The sequence below is a fragment of the Microcaecilia unicolor genome, chromosome 3 (genome assembly GCF_901765095.1).
Source record: "Microcaecilia unicolor chromosome 3, aMicUni1.1, whole genome shotgun sequence".
Lineage (NCBI taxonomy): Eukaryota > Metazoa > Chordata > Amphibia > Gymnophiona > Siphonopidae > Microcaecilia > Microcaecilia unicolor.
Window position 1 is genome coordinate 345534727 of NC_044033.1, and position 24672 is coordinate 345559398.

Genomic DNA, 24672 nt, shown 5'->3' on the forward strand with positions numbered 1-24672 from the left:
TTGGCTAATGTTGTTAGAAAACAGTAGCTGATGTCTGATGTAGGCTGTAACCTAATGTTGCCCTTTTCTTTTAAATTAAACATTTCCTTGGCTTGAATTTTAAGAGGCAATGAGGGCAATTCTGTAACTGGGTGCCTCCAATTAGACAACCCAGAGGGTACCCAGTATGAGCTACACTATAAAGGAACCTAGTTACTCAGGTTCCATTATAGAGTACTAGTGTAACTGGCTATTGATGCACCCCACAATTAGGTGCTCTCACACCAGCCATAGAACTGATGTAAGTAGGTGTGGTGAAGTGTGGTATAACTTGGGAACATTGCCCATGTGCTACCCCTGTGTATACCCTGTTGCAAATATGTACTATGTAAGTTAAGCAGGTATTTGCACAATGGTGCTTAAGTGCAGTACTAGAATTTTCCACATTCAAGTGTGCAATACTGTGTAAAAACTAGTATTCTAAACATTTACTTGTGTAACGAGCACATAAACGTGAGTGCCTAGCTTACAAAATTTCCGTGTAATGGGAATAGCAAATCAAATAGTTTTGGTCACATTTGTGGTTCACATTACACCCTGCAAAAAATTTAACCTGAGAAAATAATACCAGCGAGATCTTTGCCCTGCTTAATGCTTCAGTCTTAGTGGCAGTAATTTTATAAAAGATGTTTTTGCCTATATGCCAGTATACACACATAGCATACCTCTTTTATTTAAAATTGCCCCTACCTCTTGGTACAAAGTATGATTGGACTATAGCAAGTAGGCACAGACATGTACGCGACCCAGATATAGGAATCCTTGGTTGGGGGGGTGGGGGGGGAGTTTGGGCAGAGTAGCAAAGTACACACATAGCAGTACACACCTACATATTAGCATTGATTTTGCTTGCTTGTGTGCTGGTATGTTATAAAGACACTTGGGGCATTTTCGATATGACTTCTGAGTCCAACTTTGGACATTTTGCACAAAACGTCCAAAATCTGAATAGGAAAGGAGGTCATTTTTGAAAAAGAAAAATCTCAACTTTTTTTTTTCTTTTTGAAAATACTGTTTGAAACAAGGTTTTGTGCTTTGGACATTTTTGAAAAAAATAAAAAAAAAGTGCAAAACAGAGATTCATTCTATTGGGATGTAGGAGGAGCCAGCATTTTTGGTAGACTGGTTCCCCAGACATCCCAGGGGAGCAATGGGGCATCCTAGAGGGCACTTCTGTGCAGTTCATAAAATTGCTCCCAGATACACATCTCACCTTTGCTCCCTTATCTTGTCCATCGAGCCCGCCAAAAGCCACTACTCCCCACTATATATCACTACAATAGCCTTTATGGGTGAAGGGGGACCTATATGTGGGTACAGTAGGGTTTTGGTGACTTTGGGAGGGGGTTACAGTTTCCACCACAACTATGATAAGTAGAGAGAGAGATAGGAACCTGAGTCCCCCCTTCTATAGTGCAGTACACCAGGGACTTACATGCGGCTCTAATAGACCTCACTTTAACACCTGAAGCTGTCATAGAGGCTAGTAAGTCATATTTTTATTCACATTTTTTGGGGGGGGTCATCTGGTCATTTAAGGCAAGTTACTTTTTGTGCCTTTTTCATTATAAAAACAGGTCTAGCTCAAAATGTCTTAGTTTTAGTCCTGGGCGGTTTTGTTTTGTTCCATTATGGCTGGAAAAACATTTAAATCTTAGGAACACCTGCATTCTGCCCTTAACACACTCCCTTGAGAGTTGGACACACTGCAGAAGAACTGCATAGAAAAATGTCTGGAAAATAGGTTTCAAAAATTCTGATTGGATATTTTTGTGAGAAAAGCATCCAAATGCCTCTTAATGCAACTTTTTAAACATTTTTCTCTTTTGAAAATGAGCCCTGTGGCCACCTATTTGTCTTTTTGAAATAAGCTTAAAATGAAGTGAGAACTAAGCCTCCCAACCTAGGTGACCTGTTATAAAATACTTTTACTTGAATACAGATATTATACAAATGAAGGGTGATAACAGTGATTCTCAAACCTAGGTGAAGTCTCCCAAATCCAAAAAAGGAATGAAGATGTCCCCATAATTCCGGGCTTAAATGCAGTTTATGTACTACATCTAAATCAAACCTCTCTTTGATGTGACTGACTGATCTTCTTCCTGTCCCTTGGGGTTGTCGGCATTTCTTTTGACAGATGACTGCAGGTCGCTGTCACACACTTCTGTCCCCTGTCACTGAAGAGTCTGGGGAGGAAGGGACCAACAGTGAGATTTCTTCTCCACCTGCCTGTCGCTCTCCTTCACCTGTGGTTAACACAGATGCTTCTGCTAATCAGGTACCTTCAACTTGCCATCCATTCAGCTGCCTATTCTGAAAAGATGCAGTGCTGAGTTCTCTGTACTTCAAGACTAAACACTTATCTATTGGGGGGTATTAATTTTACAAACTGAAATTTAGAGGTAATATATTCTGCCATGATTCACTTTTTTGATCAGCAATAATACAAGGCTAATCCAGGTATCCACAGCCAACATTATATGAAAATGATCAGTTGGTAGCAGACCAAGAGTATATTTTTACAAAGCTGAAACCCCAATAATAAAGCAAGTCTTAAATTTACATTTTTAAAGTTCTATTAATAAGACCTTTTTGGAGCCATACTGCCAAAACACATTCTACTACTGCTTACTTCATTAGCGTTATACACAGCTCCATTCAAGAAACAATCCACCCAAGAGACTGTCCTTGCTCTGTTAGGATTACAGCTTAGTCAGGACAAACATACAGGACACTTTGGGGAAATTTGTAAAAAAAAAAAAAAAAATCAACTAGGCTATAGAGAACCAAGGTTCAAGATCTAAACACAACTTTAGGAATGTGTTTTTTTTTTTTAAAGGCAGGATTTGAATAAGACCATAGAGGGACCATGATGTTAATAACTCAGGAATGCTATTCTAGGCATAGGGTACAGCAAAGCTGGCAATTTGGAGGGGCTACATGAGTCCTATTGCTTGCCAGAATTAGATGCAAAAGGAGAGATGCTGATGTGTCAGAGAATAAAAAGAGGGGAACAACAAGAGATGAAATGAAGAGGTGGGTGGGAATGAGATCAGAGGAACAAGGTAGGAATTTGGAGAATGAGAGGAAAAAAAAAAGATCTCTCCTCCTCTATGATTTCAGGGAAAAAAGGGGAATAAAGAATGGCCAGGAAGGGGAGGTGGAAGTGGCATGATAGAGAACTCAAGATTAATCTTGTGAATCTCGTTAATCTTGTTGAAGAAGTCAGTTTGGGAAGAGTGTGAAATGGAAGGCAGCATGGGAGGTGGATGAAGGTAGTTTGAGGTGGGATGAAGTGTAATAAACAGGTAGCAGAGGATGGAAGCCAAGGTGTTTGTCAGATGGACATAGACGACTTGCTCTGCAAGGTCAATATCAAACTGGAAAAGGAAGATCATGACTTTGAAATGTATGGGAATGGAATTTTAACCAAATAAACTCTGCTATGGGCTTTTGGGGAGGGCATGTGAAGAAACAAAGCAAGTATACCGAATGGGTGCAGGAACACAATAAGCAAAGTCTGAAAGTAAGCCAGGACTTGGGCTAGGCATGTTTTAGAGGGTAGGATAGGGAAACGAAAGGGGTTTACAAAGCAGTGTATCCCATACTTTGGGCAACTGGAAGAAGTATGCAGATGAGCTCCAGTCTTTCCAGTACCTATATTAGTGAACTATGTAGTGTGGCAGAAGCCCAAGAATTGATGGGGCATTTGGTACTTGGGTATCCACAATCAAGATATCTGCAACAAGTTCAGTACTTCATAGTACCTACTTCTTAATTTGAGGGGGGGGGGGGGGGGGAGGGGAGAGCATATTGCTTCAGTAGGTCGGTGCCCTCAGATGTCCACAACAGAGAAGTCTGCAGATGAGTTGTAATCTTTTTAGTACCCATAGTCCAGCATTCATAAGCAATATTTAGTTAAGAATAGGGAGCTGACTTGAGAAAACAGTAGGGATGAGAGCACCTTAATGTTATATATCAGGGAGCAATAAAAATAGTGAAAGGTTATAGCACATAGGCATACTTACCTCACTACAACAAAGTCTAAACCCGGGCTAGGCAAGAGTCACACTGTAGGCTGTAACTGAAGAGAAGGGCAGACGGGTCCGAGAACCCCTGGGGAAAAGGTCTGAAGTGTTGGGGAGGAGGGAGAAGCTGAGGTCCAAAAAGCAGAAGTGTAGGGAGTCTCCACACTGTGACATTATGCCTTCCTGCACCCCCACTCTGATGTTTACTTTCTTGAATGCTTTAGCCTCGAGGAGGGTTCCTCAGCATTCCCATGCAGCCTGACAGTGCTGGAGTTACCAGGTGGCTCCAGCTCACTGGTAACATACTATGCTAATCCTAGTTTTATCCCTAAAGAAGACACTGGAAATAGAACCAGGACTGACTCAGCCTGTTTCTGATCATCTAGTCACTCAGCCAAAATTGCCAACTGCTTCAGAGGCTCCCGACTCCTCCCCACCATGCCAAGTGGTCTGATTTCAGAGAAGTGCCCTGCTCGACCATCACGGATTTCGATGAAATTTTCTGTGAACATTCATACATGTCCCCAATGAACATTGGTAAAGTTTTACGTTCGCCGATGCACTACTTGCTGAGATATAGTAATCTGTTTGACCCCATACTGCAGCCTTCTATGGTATGACTCCGAGATTTCAGCAACTTTGAGACAAATTGAGTGTAAAGTTGATGATTTTTGCAAAAATGCCAAAAATAGGGTATTTTTAGCCCACTTTTACAAAAAAAGACCTTCTGGAAACTCTTTTTAATCATTTTCATTAGAGCATGTTTCAAACCCCTTAAAAAAGTAGAGTTGTTTTTTTCATCGCTGGCATATAAGGCCCTAGAAATAGGGACAAAGTTGAGGACGTTGCTATCGCATGCTGCTATCGCAACATCACATGCATTCTATTGTTTTTGTTTTATACAGACATTATTAGTACCTAAATTGCATTGATCCATGGTGACATTATCACTACCAGTTCAGGAACTTGAACCAGTAACCCCATCGCCATAGGGGTCACGCCCGATAGCTGTGCAATACCAGCCACGGGTGGGTTTCTTGGATGAGGATCCCAAGCCAACGATTGGGCAGCTTATCCTAGGTTCCTAAGCCTAAAGTGGGTATCTTAAATGGTTCCCAAGCCAAAGTCCGTAATGTTTGTATGAACTGCCAAATTCCAATGATTGCTTATTTATTATTGAATTTACGGGCCACTTTCTTTAGTGTCACTTCTGGGTATTGATACTGGCGGCATGACGACTAACTGATGGCGCTGGAATCACACAAATAAGATGTTGTGCTGGAACCCAACAAACATCTTTTCTTTCAGGCCAATAAAATGAATGAGCTGGGCCAGGTGGATGCATAAATGTTACCAATGCATCACTTATTGTCATAAATGCAGGCAACATAACAACCAGGTAATAGTTTGGCCAATTTTAAATTAGGATCAACGATATCGGAAATTTTGGCCACAAAGTTAATCGTGTCATTTGAAACTTTGCTGACAGAAATCGAATTCGAATCAACTGGCATAAACTGGTGATGATCTCTTGTGCCAACTATTGTGCAGCTAGCTTTCCATCTTTCTTCTTGCAGCATCCTGTTTTCTTGGATTTCTTCAGTCGGAACATACATATATTTAATTCCATGAATGTTTTTGTCACAAACGTTAAATAGATCTATTGATGTTAGTATTTGGTCAGCTAATGGTCGCTGGAGGTTGGCTTGAGCAGCCAAACGTTTAGTCGTGCCACCAACTCCATCACATGGTGACTTGCCATGACTCGTGCCAAAAAAGTTGCATTCGGCCTCAATTTCAAAATCATTCTTTTGATTGCACAGATTGACAAAATATTTGTAATTTTTGTATTGTGCTGCTGAACCGTCACTAAAGTAGTATATTCTTGTAATCTTTGTTTTAATCATCAAAAACTCAATCAACTTCCGAATGAACATGTGCATGGAAACCGTATCATGTTGCATATGATCAGAAATTATGCAGCAGTTGGCAATTTGCAGCACGCCATCTTTATTGACATAATAAGCGACAAATGGATGCACTGTGCATTGTGAACTCTCCCAGTGAAAGCCTTGAGCAGCGTCCTGGACAACAAACGAGTAATTCTGTGCAAACTCCATCAGTACGCTAAGTTCGGTTTCTTTTATTATTATTATTTATTTCACTTGTATCCCTATTTGCAGGCTCAATGTGGCTTACAAAGACCTGTTGTGGCATCGCCATACCAGGATGAAATATACAATTGGTGTTACAAGGAGGTATACATTTGGTGTTACAAAGAAGTCAAGGAAGACAAGAGGATTTGATCAAGCAGTTGTAGAGAGATACATTCTGACTCAAGTTGGAAGGTGTTGTGTTATAGTTAGCTATGGGTTCTCGTGGTAGACTTTGTCAAAGAGGTAAGTCTTCAGAGCTTTACGGAAGATAATTAATGACTTCAAATATTCGCTTTGATGTTTTGAAATGAAGTGGTGGCCAGTTTCCAAATTTTGCTAGCGAGTTTTTCAATAAAGTTGTCAACAATGAGAACGTGTGTTTCGAGCGTTTCATGGTCAGTATGAACCAATTGTTTGAATTCTATTGATTCTTCTGAGTCCCAGTCCTCAAATATTTCTCCCAAATATGCTATCAGTGCCTCTTCACCAGGACAGTTTTGGCATCGCTGCAACATACAATCTTTGGCGTCCAGATCGCAAACTGCCTTTCCCATGAGCATCTTGTAGTCTTTAATGTTGGCACCTTGTAGCATAAGCTTAACATTCTGATGGATGGTGCAGACACAGACAGAATGTGTGCCTGAGGCACCGACAGTAACACACCACTTTGGTCTGAGCTCACAGAATTTGGAAAAACCAATTTCAGCACCATATTGGTTTTGATATGCTACATACAGTTCTTTCAGATTGCACAGTAGCAACCACTTTTGTTTTTGAACCTTGATGCCATCAAGCCGAACAGAAACAAAATCTTTTTTACCAGGGCACATCCTGCTAAATTCATCATCCTCGTAGAAATCTCGAACTTTTGTCAGCGATTGCCTTTGGTAGCAGTTTGCCAAATTTTGCATCTGGTAGTGCACAAATGCCTCTCTCTTGCTTTAACTTTCGCACTGTTTTAACCATACATTCTGAAACACTAAACGTTTTTGCTGTCACTGGTATTGACCAACTCTTTGGGGCCAAAGTCAATAATTGAATTTTCATGGATCTATTGGCTATTTTAATTTTCATTTTCACATCTTCGATTAGGTCAGTGTAATCTTGGCATGACAGGCATTCCTTACCAGCCAACTTGCTAGTTTGTCCAATATCTTCAACTGATACTGCAGTGGCTACCATTATTTTTTCTGCTACCACTTTCTGCACGTGTTCAATTTTTCGTTTCACATATCCAGTTTTATCCCTACTGGCCAACCTCCAAATTTTTAATGGAGAAGACCCCAAATCAGTCAAACTTTGATCAAGAGTGTCTGAAATGCCTTTATCGTAATTTTCTGATGACGATGACTCTGCCTTGCTTTCGACCATAGAAACATATTTGGCTTTACACTTGGAACACATTTTTTGGCCCTGCTTCACATTTGTTTTCAATTTTTTCAAATCATCGGAGATGGCTAGATCGACTTTCAACAGTCCATGTTTAACTATCAGGCTTATTTTCGAAAGATTGCCGGCGATCTTCCGACACAAATCGGGAGATGGCTGGCCATCTCCTAAAACCAGCCAAATCGGTATAATCGAAAGCCGATTTTTGGACACACTCGCCGGCATTCCATCGTGGAGGCAGCTAAACTTCAAGGGGGCGAGTCGGCAGGGTAGTGAAAGCGGGATGTGGGCGTGCTTACGAGATGGCCGGCTTCAGCTGATAATGGAAAAAAGAAAACCGGCGATGATGAGCATTTGGCTGGTTTTACTTGGTCTATTTATTTTCACGACCAAGTCTCAAAAAGATGCCGAAACTGACCAGATGACCACCGGAAGGAATCGGGGATGACCTCCCCATACTCCTCCAGTGGTCACCAACCCCCTCCCACCCAAAAAAAATCCTTTAAAACATTTCTTTCCTAGGAGGGGAAGCCAGTCGGCCAGCTCGTAAAAACAAAAAGGATCTTGCTGATCAGTTATGTTATGACTTACTTGTTCTGGAGTGCTGTATTTTGTGATACTGTTTTAAGAAATGTTCAAGAAAGACTTCATACAAATTAAAAAAGTCCCTGCCTTTCATTTTCCCTTGATGGCCGTCCCTGACGTGCACTTCCCTTAATAGCCGTCTTTCTCTCCGAAAGTGCACTTCTCTTAATGGCCGGCTTTCTCCCCAAACAGGGAAATCAAAACAGTTTTTGCTCACAGTTTTTTTGTAGTAACAGTGGTATTTGAACCAGCCACCTCTGCATTACAAGAGCCATGATGTAACCACTTGGCCACAGCTCCACTTACTTGGCTGTCCCTCCCTTTTGATTATACCCCTTCAGGTCTCTCTCAGCCAATCACAGTGCGTTAAGCTGTCTGTGAGTGGCTGAGAGAGACCTGGAGGGGTGTAATCAAAAGGGAGGGACACCGAAGTAGGTGGAGCTGTGGCCAAGTGGTTACATCATTGGTCTTGTAATGCAGAGGTGGCTGGTTCAAATACCACTGTTACTACAAAAAAAGCAGTGTGCAAAAACTTTTGATTTCCCTGTTCAGGGAGAAAGACTGTCATTAAGAGAAGTGCACTTTCGGAGAGAAAGACGGCCATCAAGAGAAAGATGGCTATTAAGGGAAGTGCACATCAGGGACGGCCATCAAGGGAAAATGCACGGTAGGGACTTTTTTCATTTGTATGAAGTCTTTCTTGAACATTTCTCAAAACAGTATCACAAAATACAGCACTCCTGAACAAGTAAGTCATAACATAACTGATCAGCAAGATCTAAACATCCAGAAGTACCAGTGCACTACGAATGCTGGCCCCTCCCATGGCCAAATGCCTTGGATTTGGCCGGGTTTGAGATGGCCGGTTCCAGTTTCAATTATCGCTGAAAAACAAAGTCGGCCATCTCAAACCCGGCAATCTGTGGCATTTGGCCGGCCCCAACCGTATTATCGAAACAAAAGTTGGCCGGCCATCTTTTTCGATAATATGGTTCCGGCCAGCTGTTGCGGCACCGCAAAAATCAATCGCCGGCGCCGTTTGATTATGCCCCTCTATGTGATTTTGTCTGTCGAATGGGTTGCAGCATGACTTTTGCTTCATTTCGTACTTTTCCAAATACATTGCTTTGTGATGCAGGCGGATTTGGTCGTCGTCTGTGAACTCAACTTCCGATCGCCGAGTAATGAGCATTTTTTAATTGGAGGACAAGCTGTGCACATAATGCAGCCCAATTTCTTTAGAATAAAATGAACCATGGTGGCAAGTTGACGACAATTTTTGTTCCAACAATGCAAATGGGCAAAGTGGGATTGTCAGTTGACTCTTTGACATTCATTTTTTGCATATTAAGCAAAATCGCAATAATTAATAGTATGAAGTAAGTGTATTAAATTAATGCGAATCTGAAAAAGAGAAGTTATAAAGATTCTTATGTTATGACAGAAACATACAACTACACCTGCACAGTACAGAATCCTATAGCCGAAACATGGTAATGCGCGGCATCAATAAAGTACTTACAGAATATTTAACCAATGTCATTAATGTAGAAGCACCGCTAGTAGACTAACAAATTCATATAGCATACAAAAAATGAATTATACACTTTAAACTTCAGCAGAAATGGAAAGAAAATGACACAATATAGAAAAAAGCATGTTGAAGTATATGACGTTGTGATAGCAACGTCCACAAGTTTGTCCCTATTTCTAGGGCCTTATATGCCAGCGATGAAAAACCAACCCTACTTTTGTAAGGGGTTTGAAACATGCTCTTTCTAATGAAAATGATTAAAAAGAGTTTCCAGAAGGTCTTTTTTTGTAAAAGTGGGCTAAAAAATACCCTATTTTTGGCGTTTTTGCAAAAATCATCAATTTTACACTCAATTTGTGAACTAATGGAAAATATTAGGAGAATGAAATTTTATATTCAAAAACCTTGTGTTGATAAGTTGTTTTGTGCAACGTTTCACATTTATCACACCTTTAATTCCAGAGATATAAAAAGCCAAACTTTACATTTTTTTCATGCCGCAAATTTTTTGGACTAAGTTTGCTCAAGTTTTCTTCATGGAAATCGCTCATGAATATTGCCAGAGATAGTGTCTCAAAGTTGCCGAAATCTCGGAGTCATACCATAGAAGGCTGCAGTATGGGGTCAAACAGATTACTATATCTCAGCAAGTATTGCATCGGCGAACGTAAAACTTTACCGATGTTCATTGGGGACATGTATGAATGTTCACAGAAAATTTCATCGACATCCGTGATGGTCGCGCAGGGACCACCAGACCATTTGACATGGAATGACCACCTTTCCTAATGTTTTCATCAATTGCCTTGCACTTATAGATTCTAATATTAAGACAAACTGTTTTCTCAGTTTTGGCATAGCTGTGCAATTTTGCTCTTGTTAAAACGTAGCATACAGCAGAGTGTTCCATCTACTTATAAAAATGTGGGTATATTTTTCCATTTTTAATGCTGATAAAGGTTTTCTTTGCATTCAGTTCACTATATATCTTCTGAAGTTCCTTCTTTATATGCAGTTATCCACATACATATATATATATTTTACAAATATATAGTTTGGCTTTCATATGCTACAGAGAATTGGGCACTGCATCTCTACACCAGTTAAGATTCATGTTATCATTGTTGTGAACATTGCATTTGTATGTTTTTTATGTGCATGTTTATACATTTTATTTGGGCCACATATTCACAGCATTGATCATGGCTGACATTTTATAATTCGCCTGCAAATTCCCTCAGGGCAGCTTTGAATTCCTCGATGTCCTTACTGGAAATTCTAATTGACCACTTCTGCTGTACGTTTCTTCTATGTGTTTTCACATGTAAATTTCTCTCGTTTTGTCATGAGGCCACTTACATAGCATCTACTTCATGTGACATATTTGCAGGCATTCCTGGGGGCAGGATCAGCACTTACATGTATATTTATTGTAGAAGATAAATGCATATTTACCGATTCCTACCAACACATCCATGCACAAAGTCTACCCTTTGCGCGGGAACTATTTTTTGAAAAGGAACATAAGTACATATATTGCTTTTATAAGATAGGCATAACATATGCAGTTATATAACTTTGGGGCAAATATTCTTGGGGAGGCAGGGGAGAATATGAGTGAAACTGCTCTAGGGCACATTTCAAGGCCACAACCTCAGTTGTTTGAAAAGAGAAAAAACACCAACACTGAGATCAAACATTTAATTATGGGATGGGGGTTAATTTTCAGTAGCAACAGTCAGCTTATTTATTTAAGTTGCAGCCACACCACTATCAGCCTTATTTTCGTAAGTGATGGGCGCCCAGATTTCCACCCAAATCGGGAGATAGGCGCCCATCTCGCAAAGGCGCCCAAATCGGTATAATCGAAAGCCGATTTTGGGCGTCTTCAACTGCACTCCGTCGGGGGAACGAATAAAGTTGACGGGGGCGTGTCGGAGGCGCAGGACTGGGGCATGTTTATCAACCGAGGAGAGATGGGCGCCTTCAGCCGATAATTGAAAAAAGAAAGGCGTTTTTAGCGCAAATTTAGGTAACTTTTTTGGACCCTTTTTTTTCACAAACAAGTCCAAAAAAGTGCACTAAATGACCAGATGATCACCGGAGGGAATCGGGGATGACCACCCCTGACTCCCCTAGTGGTCACTAACCCCCTCCCACCAAAAAAACCCCAACTTTAACAACTTTGTTTTCCAGCCTGTATGCCAGCCTCAAATGCCATACCCAGCTCAATCCCAGCAGTATGCAGGTCCCTGGAGCAGTTTGTTAGTGGGTGCAGTGGACTTCAGGCAGGTGGACCCAGGCCCATCCCCCCCATCCCATCCCCCACTTGTGGTGGTAAATGGGAGCCCTCCCAACCGCCCCCAAAACCCCACTGTACCCACATGTAGGTGCCCCCCTTCAGCCATAAGGGCTATGGTAATGGCGTAGAGTTGTGGGCAGTGGGTTTTGGGGGGGGTTTGAGGGGCTCAGCACCCAAAGGAAGGGAGCTATGGACTAGGGAGGTATTTGACCTTTTTTTTAATTGTTACAAGTGCCCCCTAGGGTGCCCGGTTGGTGTCCTGGCATGTGAGGGGGACCAGTGCACTACGAATCCTGGCCCCTCCCATGACCAAATGCCTTGGATTTGTTCGTTTTTGAGCTGGGCGCCTTCGGTTTCCATTATCACTGAAAAAACGAAACCGCCTAGCTCAAATCCGCACAACTCTGATGCATTTGCAGGGCACAAACTGTATTATCGAAAAAAAGATGGGCGGCCATTTTTTTTCAAAAATACGGTATGTCCCGCCCCTTCACATACCAGTTCTCGGACATAGACGCCCATGGAGATGGGCGTTCGAGTTCAATTATGCCCCTCTATATGGATAGCCTGCAATTGTAAGGAAATTATTTATGGGTTCCCTGTGATGCTCAGAAATTTGAGTGCGACAGAATATAGAAAGATTCGCCACACCTTGAGACAGCCGTTTGGTGAAACTCTGGCTACAATTGGTGGGGTTGATTTATGGAGCACTGACAGCACTCACAAAAGTTCAGTTTTTTTTTTCTTAATTAGTCACAGTTAGAAAATAGGATATCCATAAGGTTTAGATGCACACATTGCTGCCACTAAGTTAAGCCTACTCAAAGGTAGCCGTAAATTAAACAAACACATAGCTTATTTAGACAGTGCCTAAAAATCATTTAGCTCTCTCCTCATCCCAGCACTGTTTTATTTATTGGGATTTATTAACCACCTTTATGAAAAGCAGTGCATTTTTTTCCAGAGACATAAGACATAAGCATCGCTATGCTGGGACAGACCAAGGGTCCATCGAGCCCAGCACCCTGTCTCCGACAGCGGCCAAAAGAACAAGCATTTCGTCCCGCCCATCCCAGAAATAGTGGATTATTCCTACGTCAATTCAATAACATTCTATGTCCTTTTCCTCCAGGAAGCCGACTAAACTTTTTTAAACGCCGCTAAGCCAACCGCCCCAACCACCTTATCCAGCAACAAATTCCATAACATTCTATGTCCCTATGTCCTTTTCCTCCAAGAAGCCGACTAAACTTTTTTTAAACTCCGCTAAGCCAACCATCCCAACCACCTTATCCAGCAACGAATTCAATAGTCTAACCACGCGTTGAGTGAAGAAAAACTTCCTCCGATTCATTTTAAATTTACTACACTGCAGCTTCATCGCATGCCCCCTTGTCCTAGTATTTTTGGAATGCGTAAACAGATGCTCCACATCTACCCGTTCCATTCCACTCATTATCTTATAGACCTCTATCATATCTCCCCTCAGCCGCCTTTTCTCCAAGCTGAAGAAGCCCCAGCCTCTTCAGCCTTTCCTCATAGGGAAGTCGTCCCATCCCCTGAATCATCTTTGTCGCCCTTCTCTGCACCTTTTCCAATTCCACTATATATCTTTTTTGAGGTGCGACGACCAGAATTGAACACAATACTCGAGGTGCGGTCACACCATGGATCGATACAATTGCAAAATAATATCCTCATTTTTGTTTTCCATCCCTTTCCTAATAATACCCAACATTCTAGTGGAGGAGTAGCCTAGTGGTTAGTGGACTTTGATCCTGGGGAACTGAGTTCGATTCCCACTGCAGCTCCTTGTGACTGTGCAAGTCACTTAACCCTCCATTGTCCCTGGTACAAAATAAGTACCTCAATATATGTAAACCTCATTGAATGTAGTTGCAAAAACCTCAGAAAGGCGGTATATCAAGTCCCATTTCCCTTTCCTAGCCGCAGCAGCACACTGAGCAGAAGATTTCAACGTAACATCAATGATGACACCTAGATCCCTTTCTCGGTCCGTGATTCCTAATGCGGAACCTTGCATGACGTAGTTATAGTTTGGGTTCCTCTTTCCACATGCATCACTTTGCACTTGCTCACATTAAACGTCATCTGCCATCTAGACGCCCAGTCTCCCAGTCTCTTAAGGTCCTCTTGTAATTTTTCACAATCCTCCCGGAATTTAATGACTTTGAATAACTTTGTGTCATCAGCAAATTTAATTACCTCACTAGTTATTCCCATCTCTAGGTCATTTATAAATGTGTTAAAAAGCAGCGGTTCCAGCACAGACCTCCATTGAGAGCTACAGGATGGCACTTAGATTAGCCAACTTTGAAGTGTGGCATAGGTTGGCCAACTTTGAAGTCTGGCATAGATTGCTGAAGTAACGCTTTACATTCAATACTTTGATACATACACTGTTAAGTAAAGGAATAACTTATGTGCCTGCTTCCAACTCAATCCTTTCGGCACCCCAATTTCATTTCACTATTTCTTAGATAGACAGTACACTTTTCTTTACTTTACTCTTAGGGGCCTTTTTACTAAGCTGCGTAGGTGCCTACGCGTGCCCAACGCATGCCAACTTGGAGTTACCGCCCGGCTACCGAATGGCCCTTGCAGTAATTTCATTTTTGTGCACGTCAGCTATGCACAACCAAAAAATAATTTTTATTTTCAGACACGCGTCAGCTACATGTGTCAAGTGGCATTCTACATACGTAGGTCATTACCGCCCAGTTAATGCGTGAGACCTTACTGATAAGTCAATGGCTAGTGGTAAGGTCTCAGACCCAAAATGGATGCATGGCAATTTTTATTTTGCCACACGTCCATTTTCGTCAAAAATTTTAAAAAGGCATTTTTTATAGGTGCGCTGAAAAATGGATCTGTGCGCACCCAAAACCCGCGCCTATACTACTGCAGGCCATTTTTCAGCGCATCTTAGTAAAAGGACCCCTTAGTCTTGTATTCTGCAACATCCTCTACAGTTCTGTGCACATCACAAAGCAACAAGACAACCAGCATATTTAGCTGGTAACATTCATCAGCCTAACATACTAAACTGCAAATTAAACCAAAGTTTTCCTAAACAATACAGCTTTAAGTTGCTTGTGAAACAACAAATAGTTAATTATCGGAAGAATTCCATAACAAAGCAGCCTGATAAGGAACTGAAGCTGAGAGCTGTCTAAAATATTTAACCATAAGTACATAAGTAATGCCATACTGGTAAAAGACCAAAGGCCCATCGAGCCCAGCATCCTGTCCCCGACAGTGGCCAATCCAGGTAAAGGGCACCTGACAAGCTTCCCAAACGTACAAACATTCTATACATGTTATTCCCGAAATTGTGGATTTTTCCCCAAGTCCATTTAGTAGCGGTCTATGGACTTGTCCTTTAGGAAACCGTCCAACCCCTTTTTAAACTCTGCCAAGCTAACCGCCTTCACCACGTTCTCCGGCAACGAATTCACCACGTTCTCCAGCAACGGATTCCAGAGTTTAATTACACGTTGGGTGAAGAAATATTTTCTCCTATTTGTTTTAAATGTACTACACTGTAGTTTCATCGCATGCCCCCTAGTCCTAGTACTTTTGGAAAGCGTGAACAGACGCTTCACATCCACCTGTTCCACTCCACTCATTATTTTATATACCTCTATCATGTCTCCCCTCAGCCGTCTCTTCTCCAAGCTGAATAGCCCTAGCCTCCTTAGTCTTTCTTCATAGGGAAGTCGTCCCATCCCCGCTATCATTTTAGTCGCCCTTCCCTGCACCTTTTCCAATTCTACTATATCTTTCTTGAGATGCGGCGACCAGAATTGAACACAATAATCAAGGTGCGGTCGCACCATGGAGCGATACAACGGCATTATAACATGCTCACACCTGTTTTCTATACCTTTCCTAATAATACCCAACATTCTATTCGCTTTCCTAGCCGCAGCAGCACATTGAGCAGAAGGTTTCAGTGTATTATCAACGATGACACCTAGATCCCTTTCTTGGTCTGTAACTCCTAATGTGAAACCTTGCATGACGTAGCTATAATTCGGGTTCTTTTTTCCCACATGCATCACCTTGCACTTGCTCACATTAAACGTCATCTGCCATTTAGCCGCCCAGTCTCACAGTCTCGTAAGGTCCGCTTGTAATTTTTCACAATCCTCTCGCGAGTTAACGACTTTGAATAACTTTGTGTCATCAGCAAATTTAATTACCTCACCAGTTACTCCCATCTCTAAATCATTTATAAATATATTAAAGAGCAGCGGTCCTAGCACTGACCCCTGAGGAACCCCACTAACTACCCTTCGCCATTGTGAATACTGCCAATTTAACCCCACTCTCTGTTTCCCGTCCTTCAACCAGTTTTTAATCCACAATAGGACATTTCCTCCTAACCCATGACCCTCCAATTTCCTCTGTAGCCTTTCATGAGGTACCTTGTCAAACGCCTTTTGAAAATCCAGATACACAATATCAACCAGCTCCCCTTTGTCCACATGTTTGTTTACTCCTTTAAAGAATTGAAGTAAATTGGTCAGGCAAGATTTCCCCACACCAAAGCCGTGGGGAATTGATGGAAAATATAAAGAAGCTTGCCCTGTCAACAACTGTCTACCCAATAAAGGGAAAAAAAACCTATCAAATAAAAAGGTGCATTCCCCTGCAAAGACTGAAAGACTAGCATACATAATTTAAAATGGGATTATGCAATAACTGGTAGCCAATGTAATTTATGAAAATACGGTGGTACAGGTTCATCCCTTCTCAAAGTAAAGATAGGAACCCTGCCAGATTTTGTACTGTTTGCAACCTTTTCATTATTACTCTTGTGCAGCTAACATACATGATGTTACAGTAATATATCTGTTTTTGAAAGCAACAATGGCTACACTATTAAAAAACAGACAGTTCAAAACCTTTTCGTACAGATCTTAACATTTTCAATAACAGAATGTTTCAACACCAATCATAATCATTTGACTATCCATCTCTACTCCTAAAACTCAAGTAGATTAATCAAATTTAAACTGCATGTTTCCAATGGTGAAATTTTGTTTTCTCCAAACTTCTTTGGGAGAACCCAACCATAGAAATTTGTTTTTTTTTCCTTAAGTTTTAAATGGAAAACTGTAACCCAGCATTCTATGGCACTAACACATTCCTGAATTTTATTTCAAATATCCTTGCATTCTGTGAGAGCTGGCAATAAAATAGTGATATTGTCTGCATAAAGGTAAAAAAAATACTTTTGATTGTTCCAGAACCGTTCCTAATGGCTGTAATGAAACATTAAATAATTATGGCAGAAGGGGAGAGCCCTACGTTACCCCACACTCCGGAACCCAAGCATCCGATAAAATGCCCTGCATCTTTACTCAAATTTCTATCCATCAGAAAACACTTAAGCCAATTAATCACCACACCTGTAATTCCAAAACTATCCAACAAATATAATAAGATAGTAATATCCACTAGATCAAAGGCACTTGATAAGTCGAATTGGGTAATTATTGAATTCCGGCCTTGGCTCAGTAATTGCCTTCCTTGTGTTACCAGAGCCCCTAAAATAGTTTCAGTACTGATTTTCAGCCAGTAAACCTTACAATACTGGATGGATAGACTTCCGTTGCTGTACTTTTTCTTTTCCAAGAGCTGCATTGTGCTTTGTGCTTAAAGGATATTGCTCATTACCATGCCTTATCTGCTGAACAGTTGCAGAATGAAGCTGCCAAGATTCAGCCCAGCACTCTCTCTGCCCAGGAACTCAGCGAGCCAGGTTTAGAGTCAGCTGCTAATGCCAAACTGGATGACTTACAACGGTCCTGGGAAACCCTGAAGGATGTGGTGAGTAGGAAAAGAGGAACTCCAAAACATTTTTTGGCTTAAAGAAATGGCAAAGCTGGAAGTTATTTGCTTGTGCAAGTAATTTTGAGTCTGTGCAAAATGTAATGGTCACACAAAAATGCAGATCTATAAATTAAAAAAATGTTATGAAAGGAAAAATATCTGCAAACATGATGCAGAATCATTTTCTTGCATAATTTTGTCACATATGTTTTGCCCATGGTGTGAATTTGAGTTGTACAAAAACTTGCACTGAAACAACTGTAAATAGGAAACGCTGAGGTGCCGAAATAAAGAAATCTAGTTACCTAACTTAAGAGCTAGGATTCTCCTAAATGGAAAAAAAAATAAAAATCTCCCTGCTTAACATCTAAAGTTTAGATATATCAGAAGTGGGTAGGGTCAAGCCAGGGTACGTCAGAGGTGCCTAGTTCATAATCTAGGGGCCTAAATGGAGGCAAATTAATAACAGGCCTAAACTCAGTTTTAGGTGCAGAGTTAAATTTTGTGCCAACTGAAGTTCAGCTGAAAAATTTCCCAAACTTTGGCATTTAAACTGAGGCACATTAGGGGGCTCAAATTTCTTTGGAATATTAAACCTTTTGCAAATATTTTATAGTATTTATAAAATGTGTGGCCCAATGAAGTTCTTATTGGGGGCTGAGGGGTATGCAGTGAAATATTTGAAACAATAAAACATGACCTAGACATACAGTAAAAAACCCAAGTAAGGAATCAGACATACTTGCTTCAAATTGTTTTTGATGCCACTGAATAACAAATTCCGTTTTAAGACTTACAGGAAACAAAATTAATACATAAAGCAGAAAAGAGGTTAAGGATTTGGATTTTGTAGCTCAAGTTGAGTTACTGTAGCTGCATGTGGGAATTTTCCTGTCCTCAGAGAGCTTACAATCTAAAGGGCTGTTTTACTAAAGCTTAGCATGTGCTAAATGCTTTAAAAAAAAAACCCCCATTTTATACCTATGGGCTTCTTAGCATTTAGCAAATGGTAAGTTGTAGTAAAAGGCTCCCTTAGGGGCTCTTTTACTAAAGATTAGCTCAAGTTATCTGCAACAGGGCACATTTTATTCCTATGAGCCATGCTGTAGGTAACTCAAGCTAATCTTTAGTAAAAGAGCCCCTGAGTTTGTAGCTTAGGCAATAAAGGGTTAAGGGGCCCTTTTACTACAGCTTAGCGTGTGCTAATGGGCTTTAGCATACACTAAGGGCCCTGTTTACTAAGGCATGCTAGCGTTTTTAGTGCATGCTAAAATTTAGCGTGCGCTAATGCTAGAGACACCTGTATATTGGGTGTCTGTAACATTAGTGCACACTAAAAATGCTAGCAGCACCTACAGCGCACCTTAGTAATCAGGGCCTTAAGTGCCACGTGGCCCATACGTAGAAATATGGAACTTGCAGCATTTAGTGTGTGGTGAGCTTTAGTATAAAGGCCCCTAAGTGACTTGCCCAAGGTTCTATCGAGCAACAGTGGGATTTGAACCCTGGCTTTCTTGGTTCTCAGCCTGCTGCTCTAACCATGATGCCATTTTCAAACTTTTAAAAACCTGTGCACTCTCACTTCAATGTGCTGGATTGGAGGAGCCTCCTCCACCTCCACAATAACAACCTGAAAAGCAATGGTTTCCATCTCACTTACTGTCAGCTATATAACCCACTCAGTTGGAATAACATGCACACAAATTTACCACAGAAATATTCATTAGAGAGACTACTGTGATATGTTTGCAAAGAGAGTTTTAGACAGTTCTATTTGTGTAGCTAATTTATTAAACTTGCGACTTACAAAGCAGTATCACAAAAATTCAGATCAGCTGTGGATCAGTAGATTTATGATCTACAGGTCGTAAGGTTTGAGTCAGTACATCTCTCCTGTTGCTTTCTCCTTTCCCTTTAAGGAGCCATTTTACACACTCCTTTCTGCCCACACATCTATCACCTAATCCCAGTTCTATGGTTCATCCCTCTGTATCTCTCCCTTTGCTGCCTCTTTACCCTCTCTCTTACTGTCTCTTTCAGACACAGGTACAACTGTTCTGTTTATTGCAACTTATCTATCTGTGGCATACCCCTCCTTGCATAGTTCTGACTCTCAGCTCACATACTCTCATGGAACAGAACAGTCCAATAGTTATATTCAGCCAGGAAACTGCTGCCTCCTATCCCCCTTCCCGGATGCCTAAACAGACACCAAGTTCTCATGACAAACAGAAATATTTTCAAAATAGCCACTCTAGCAGTTTGATAAATCAGTAAAACTTCAACTTAAAATGATAGCAACATAGGTGGTCTATGTAGCTCTGCACATTTCTGATTCCAACTTTATGGACTGTTGCGGCCTGCTAGGGATAGTACTGATGTTCATGTAGCCCTCTGTGTATAAATGTTGCCCTCCCCTGTTCTAGAGCATGAAACGTCTGCTTATAGATTCTCCATTCATTGTTTTTCTTCCCAGATAAGTGAGAAACAGCGTACTCTATATGAGGCTCTTGAACGCCAGCAGAAATACCAAGACTCTCTCCAGTCCATATCTACAAAAATGGAGGCCATCGAGATGAAACTGAATGAGAGTCTAGAACCCAGTGAGAGAACAGAAGACCAACAGATTAAACACCAGGTGAAAAAATAGACCTGTAGCTGTCTTTTCTGTTAAGCGTAATGAGATCTCAGCACATAACCTGAACTTGGATTACTTAAACTTCAGAGTCTGGTCGAGGACATTGTAAACATCCGGCAGGGAGACAGAGATTTTCTACTGGACAAAGCCTATCAGATCTCCAGGTCACTTTGGGGCTCATTTTCAAAACACTTAGACTTACAAAGTTCCATAGGTTAGAGTGGGGCTCATTTCAAAGCACTTAGACTTACAATGTTCCATAGGTTACTTTGTAACTTTGTAAGTCTAAGTGCTTTGAAAATATGCCTCTCTATAACCTTCAAACTCAACTGCAAGTCACCAAGAAAGAAAGAAAGCCAGAGCAATTTTGTTTAATCTGAAGGTAGTTTCTTGACATTTGAGTCACAGGCTACCCTCCCTCACACTTTTTTCTGCACTGGAAAGGTGACAAGAGATGGATTAACTAGGAATTTCTGAGTACCCTCAGTTTTAGGAGGGAGAAGGCAGATATCATAAGTACATAAGTAATGCCATACTGGGAAAAGACCAAGGGTCCATTAAGCCCAGCATCCTGTCTCCGACAGCGGCCAATCCCGGCTTCAAGAACCAGGCAACCCCCCCCCCCCCCCCCCCCCCCCAAAAAAAAAAAAATGTTTAATAATGTTCAATGGACTTTTCCCTCAGGAATCTGTCCAAACCCCCTTTAAACTCCAGGATTGGCTCAATCTCATCGGTGCATTATGGGACCTGCAGCACTGATTTCGATGGGTAGAATCAGGAACTACAAATCCCACACTGCTTTAGGTTGTAAGTTTGAAACCAGGAGTGGCCAGCAAGTCTCCTGGAGCTGGGTAACTTGGCAGCTCTGGATACTAGCTGCCTCATGTCTCCCTCTACTTTGTTCTGGAATCATAAGATGGCAATTGTATCATGGCCCCTCCTCTTCTAGGCAGGAGAACATACATGGGAGGAGGAAAGGAAGAGAAGCTGACTTTAGGCTATGGAGAAGAAGGAAGGCATACATTAGGACCCAGAAGAGGGGAAAGAAACATTTGCAGGATAGCCAAAGAGAGAAGCATTAGGTATAGGAGAAAGTAAATGACACTGATCAGGAAACAACCATGGCAGAGAAAGAAATACAGTTTGTGTTGGATTACTTCCATGTTATCCCTAACACCTATTGAAAATTTTGTTAATTTGGATTTTGCTCACATCTTTCAAAGTAGTAGCTCAAGGTGAGGTACATTCAGATACTGTAGGTATTTCCCTGACCCTGGAGGGCACACAATCTAATTTTTGTATCTGAGAAAGAAAGTTAAGTATTTATTTATTTATTTATTGCATTTGTATCCCACATTTTCCCACCTCTTTGCAGGCTCAATGTGGCTTACAATACATCATGAGTAGTGAAAATATAATAGAAAATAGACATTTAGTGTTACAGAAAATCTTTGGCAACATGATAATGAAACATGATAGTAGTATAGCAAGCGGATATTAAAGACAGTTCTTACTGTAAGTGGAGTTATGCATATTCACATTGGTTAATCTTTATGGTAAGCCTTGTTAAAGAGATGGGTCTTCAGTAGTTTGCGGAAGTTCATTAGTTCGTTTTTAAGTTGCGCGGCAGTGCGTTCCAAAGCTGTGTGCTTAAGTAGGTAAAGTTTGACGCGTGCATTAATTTGTATTTTAGACCTTTGCAGTTGGGGAAGTGCAGATCAAGGGAAGTATTCAGTGCCTTGCAGAAGATCACCAGAAGCAACAGTAGGATTTGAACCGGGCACCTTGGATGCCAAGCCTGGTGTCCTAACTATTAAACCAATGGACATTTATGGGCAGATGATCAAAAGCCCCGTTCTGTTCCAAACAGTGCTCTAAAAATAGCGCTGGAACAGCGCAGGGCTTTACCACACCTATGATCAGCGATAATTGCATGAAAATTTAAGCACACAATTCTCTCTGATCATAGGTTGGAAGTGCAGGAGGATTGTCTCGCACTTGTTTGACAGGTCAGGGCTGTCAAAAGCTAAGATCTGTCAAACATAGGGGCTGGAGGTCCATGGGACCACCAGACCCCAACTACCCCTGCCCCGAGCAAGGCAAAATGGGGGCTGGAGGTAAAGCGGATCTCTGGTCCCCCTGACACCCCCCCCCCCCCCCTCTGACACAGGTTCAGGAAGGGCTGGAGATCCGGTGGGTCTCCAACCCCCCTAACCCACCCCCAACATTGGTAAGAAGTCCCTGGTGGCCCAGTGGGCAACTGATGACCCCCCCCCATCCCCCTGACCACCCCACAGAGATTTGGGGGGACTGGAGATCCGGGGGGGGGGGGTCTCCAGGCCCCCCTAGCATTGGTATGGTCCAGTGTGGCCCAGTGGGCCGCAGTCAATCCTCCCATCTTAGGTTGGAGGATGGAGGTGGCCTCCCTCCTCCTCCTTCGGCACAGCCTGCAAAATGGCAGCACCCAACCCTGTCTATTGTATCCCAGGTGTGAAGCCCCGCCCAACACATCCCAGGATACACTGGGCTGGGCACCACCATTTTGCAGACGGCGCTGAAGGAAGAGGAGGGAGGCCAGCTCCCTCCTCTAACCAAAGGTAGGGGGATTGACCGCAGCACACTGGGCCACCAGGGGCCCCTTACCAATGGAGAGGGGGGGGGGGTTGCCGCGGCCAGCACGCCAATCTCTGGTGCACTAGTCGCTGATCATTGGGGATGAATAGGTCTAGCATGCATTTGCATGCTACTTGCACTTTGCACTAAGAGCCCTGTTTTGCATGCATTTGCATGCTAGTTGTGTTCAGAGCCTGCGAGCACGTTGTTTCACTTGCTCAGGGGCTCTGATCATGGGGCGGTAGCAAACGCAGGCACTAGTATGGCGCTTAACAGCCTTTGGTGCCTGCATTTGCTTCTGATCTTCGGCCCATTAGAGAGTCCTGCTCAGGCTCCATCTGTCCTTGTACCCTATACTGGTAATCTCTCAGTTGAAAAATCAAGTAATATAAAGTTAGTAAAGTTTGCACCTCACCAAACAGCCCAAAGAGATTTACAATTTAAAGTTTACACATAATGTAAAATCCAAGAGATAAGTTTCCTTTAATTCTTTATAAAACCACCCTTGAATAAGCCTGAAGAATTAGTTCTCTCTAGCCTAGCTCTATGCCTTCAGACTGGGAAAGAAAGCAGCCTCCCTCCCCCTCAGCTGAGGTCTCTTAGAGACACTCTAAACCCACAAAGCCCATCTACAGGCCAAAGAGAAAAACATGCTGAGATTACCAATCAGTCACAAATGGGGCCAAACTAAGCAGTTAATAGTTTAAAAAGAGGAATTACATTGAACTGTCAAATTTATAGCCAAGAAAAGGGAAAAGCAACTTGGATTAGACAGTAAACACTAACCAAGACTTCACAAAACAGTATCCATAGAATCCAATTTAGAAAAAGAGCAGAATCTAAACACAAACCTGTCCCACCTGGGCTTTTCAGCCAGGACTAAGATTGCTGCTGAATTCTGGGCTAAGTCTCTCAGACTGACTATATACTATAGAGGCATATTTTCAAAGCACTTTGGGAGGCTAAGTTCCATAGGTTTCTATGGAACTTTGGGAGGCTAAGTGCTTTGAAAATGAGCTTGTTGGTATTGTAGGACCAATCCTAATCCAGGACATCAGTTTTCTAACCAATAACATGGCACAGCCTTCAGTCACTCACAAATAATTTTAATATTACCTCTTCCTGGGGACAAGCAGGAAATGCCTGTGCTTTGAGTCAAGGGAATAGGTACAACATTCTTCAGTCCTGGTTGACATAAAAGAGAGTTTTCCAGTAGTGTAGAGCACTGCAGAAGTTGGTGATATTATGGTAATGAAGTTGTAAGGGGGAAACAGAGCAAAACATGGAAGTACAGTGCTTTTAAGAAAACATTTTATCATACATTCTTTAAATACAGATTTCTCATAGGTGTGTTGTAATTCGGGATTTGCCCCATAAATTCACATAGGTCTTGTGCAAAGCTAAAACAGTAGAATGTGCTTCATTCACTTCATCAAGGGGTCACTTTTATGTATATGAGGAAATGAAGATGGTTTTCCCAAGAGCACAGTACTAAGCTGGGAAGTGTACGCTTAACAGTGTGA

The 24672-nt window shown here is 41.8% G+C and overlaps 1 protein-coding gene across 1 annotated transcript in view; it reads left to right on the forward strand.

Moving 5' to 3' along the window:
* SYNE1 (spectrin repeat containing nuclear envelope protein 1) overlaps positions 1-24672 on the forward strand; it is a 982166-nt gene that overhangs the window by 662474 nt on the left and 295020 nt on the right. Inside the window, 3 exon segments of the mRNA XM_030198470.1 lie at positions 2180-2320; positions 17764-17895; positions 20375-20536. Coding sequence (XP_030054330.1) covers positions 2180-2320; positions 17764-17895; positions 20375-20536 — 435 coding nt within the window.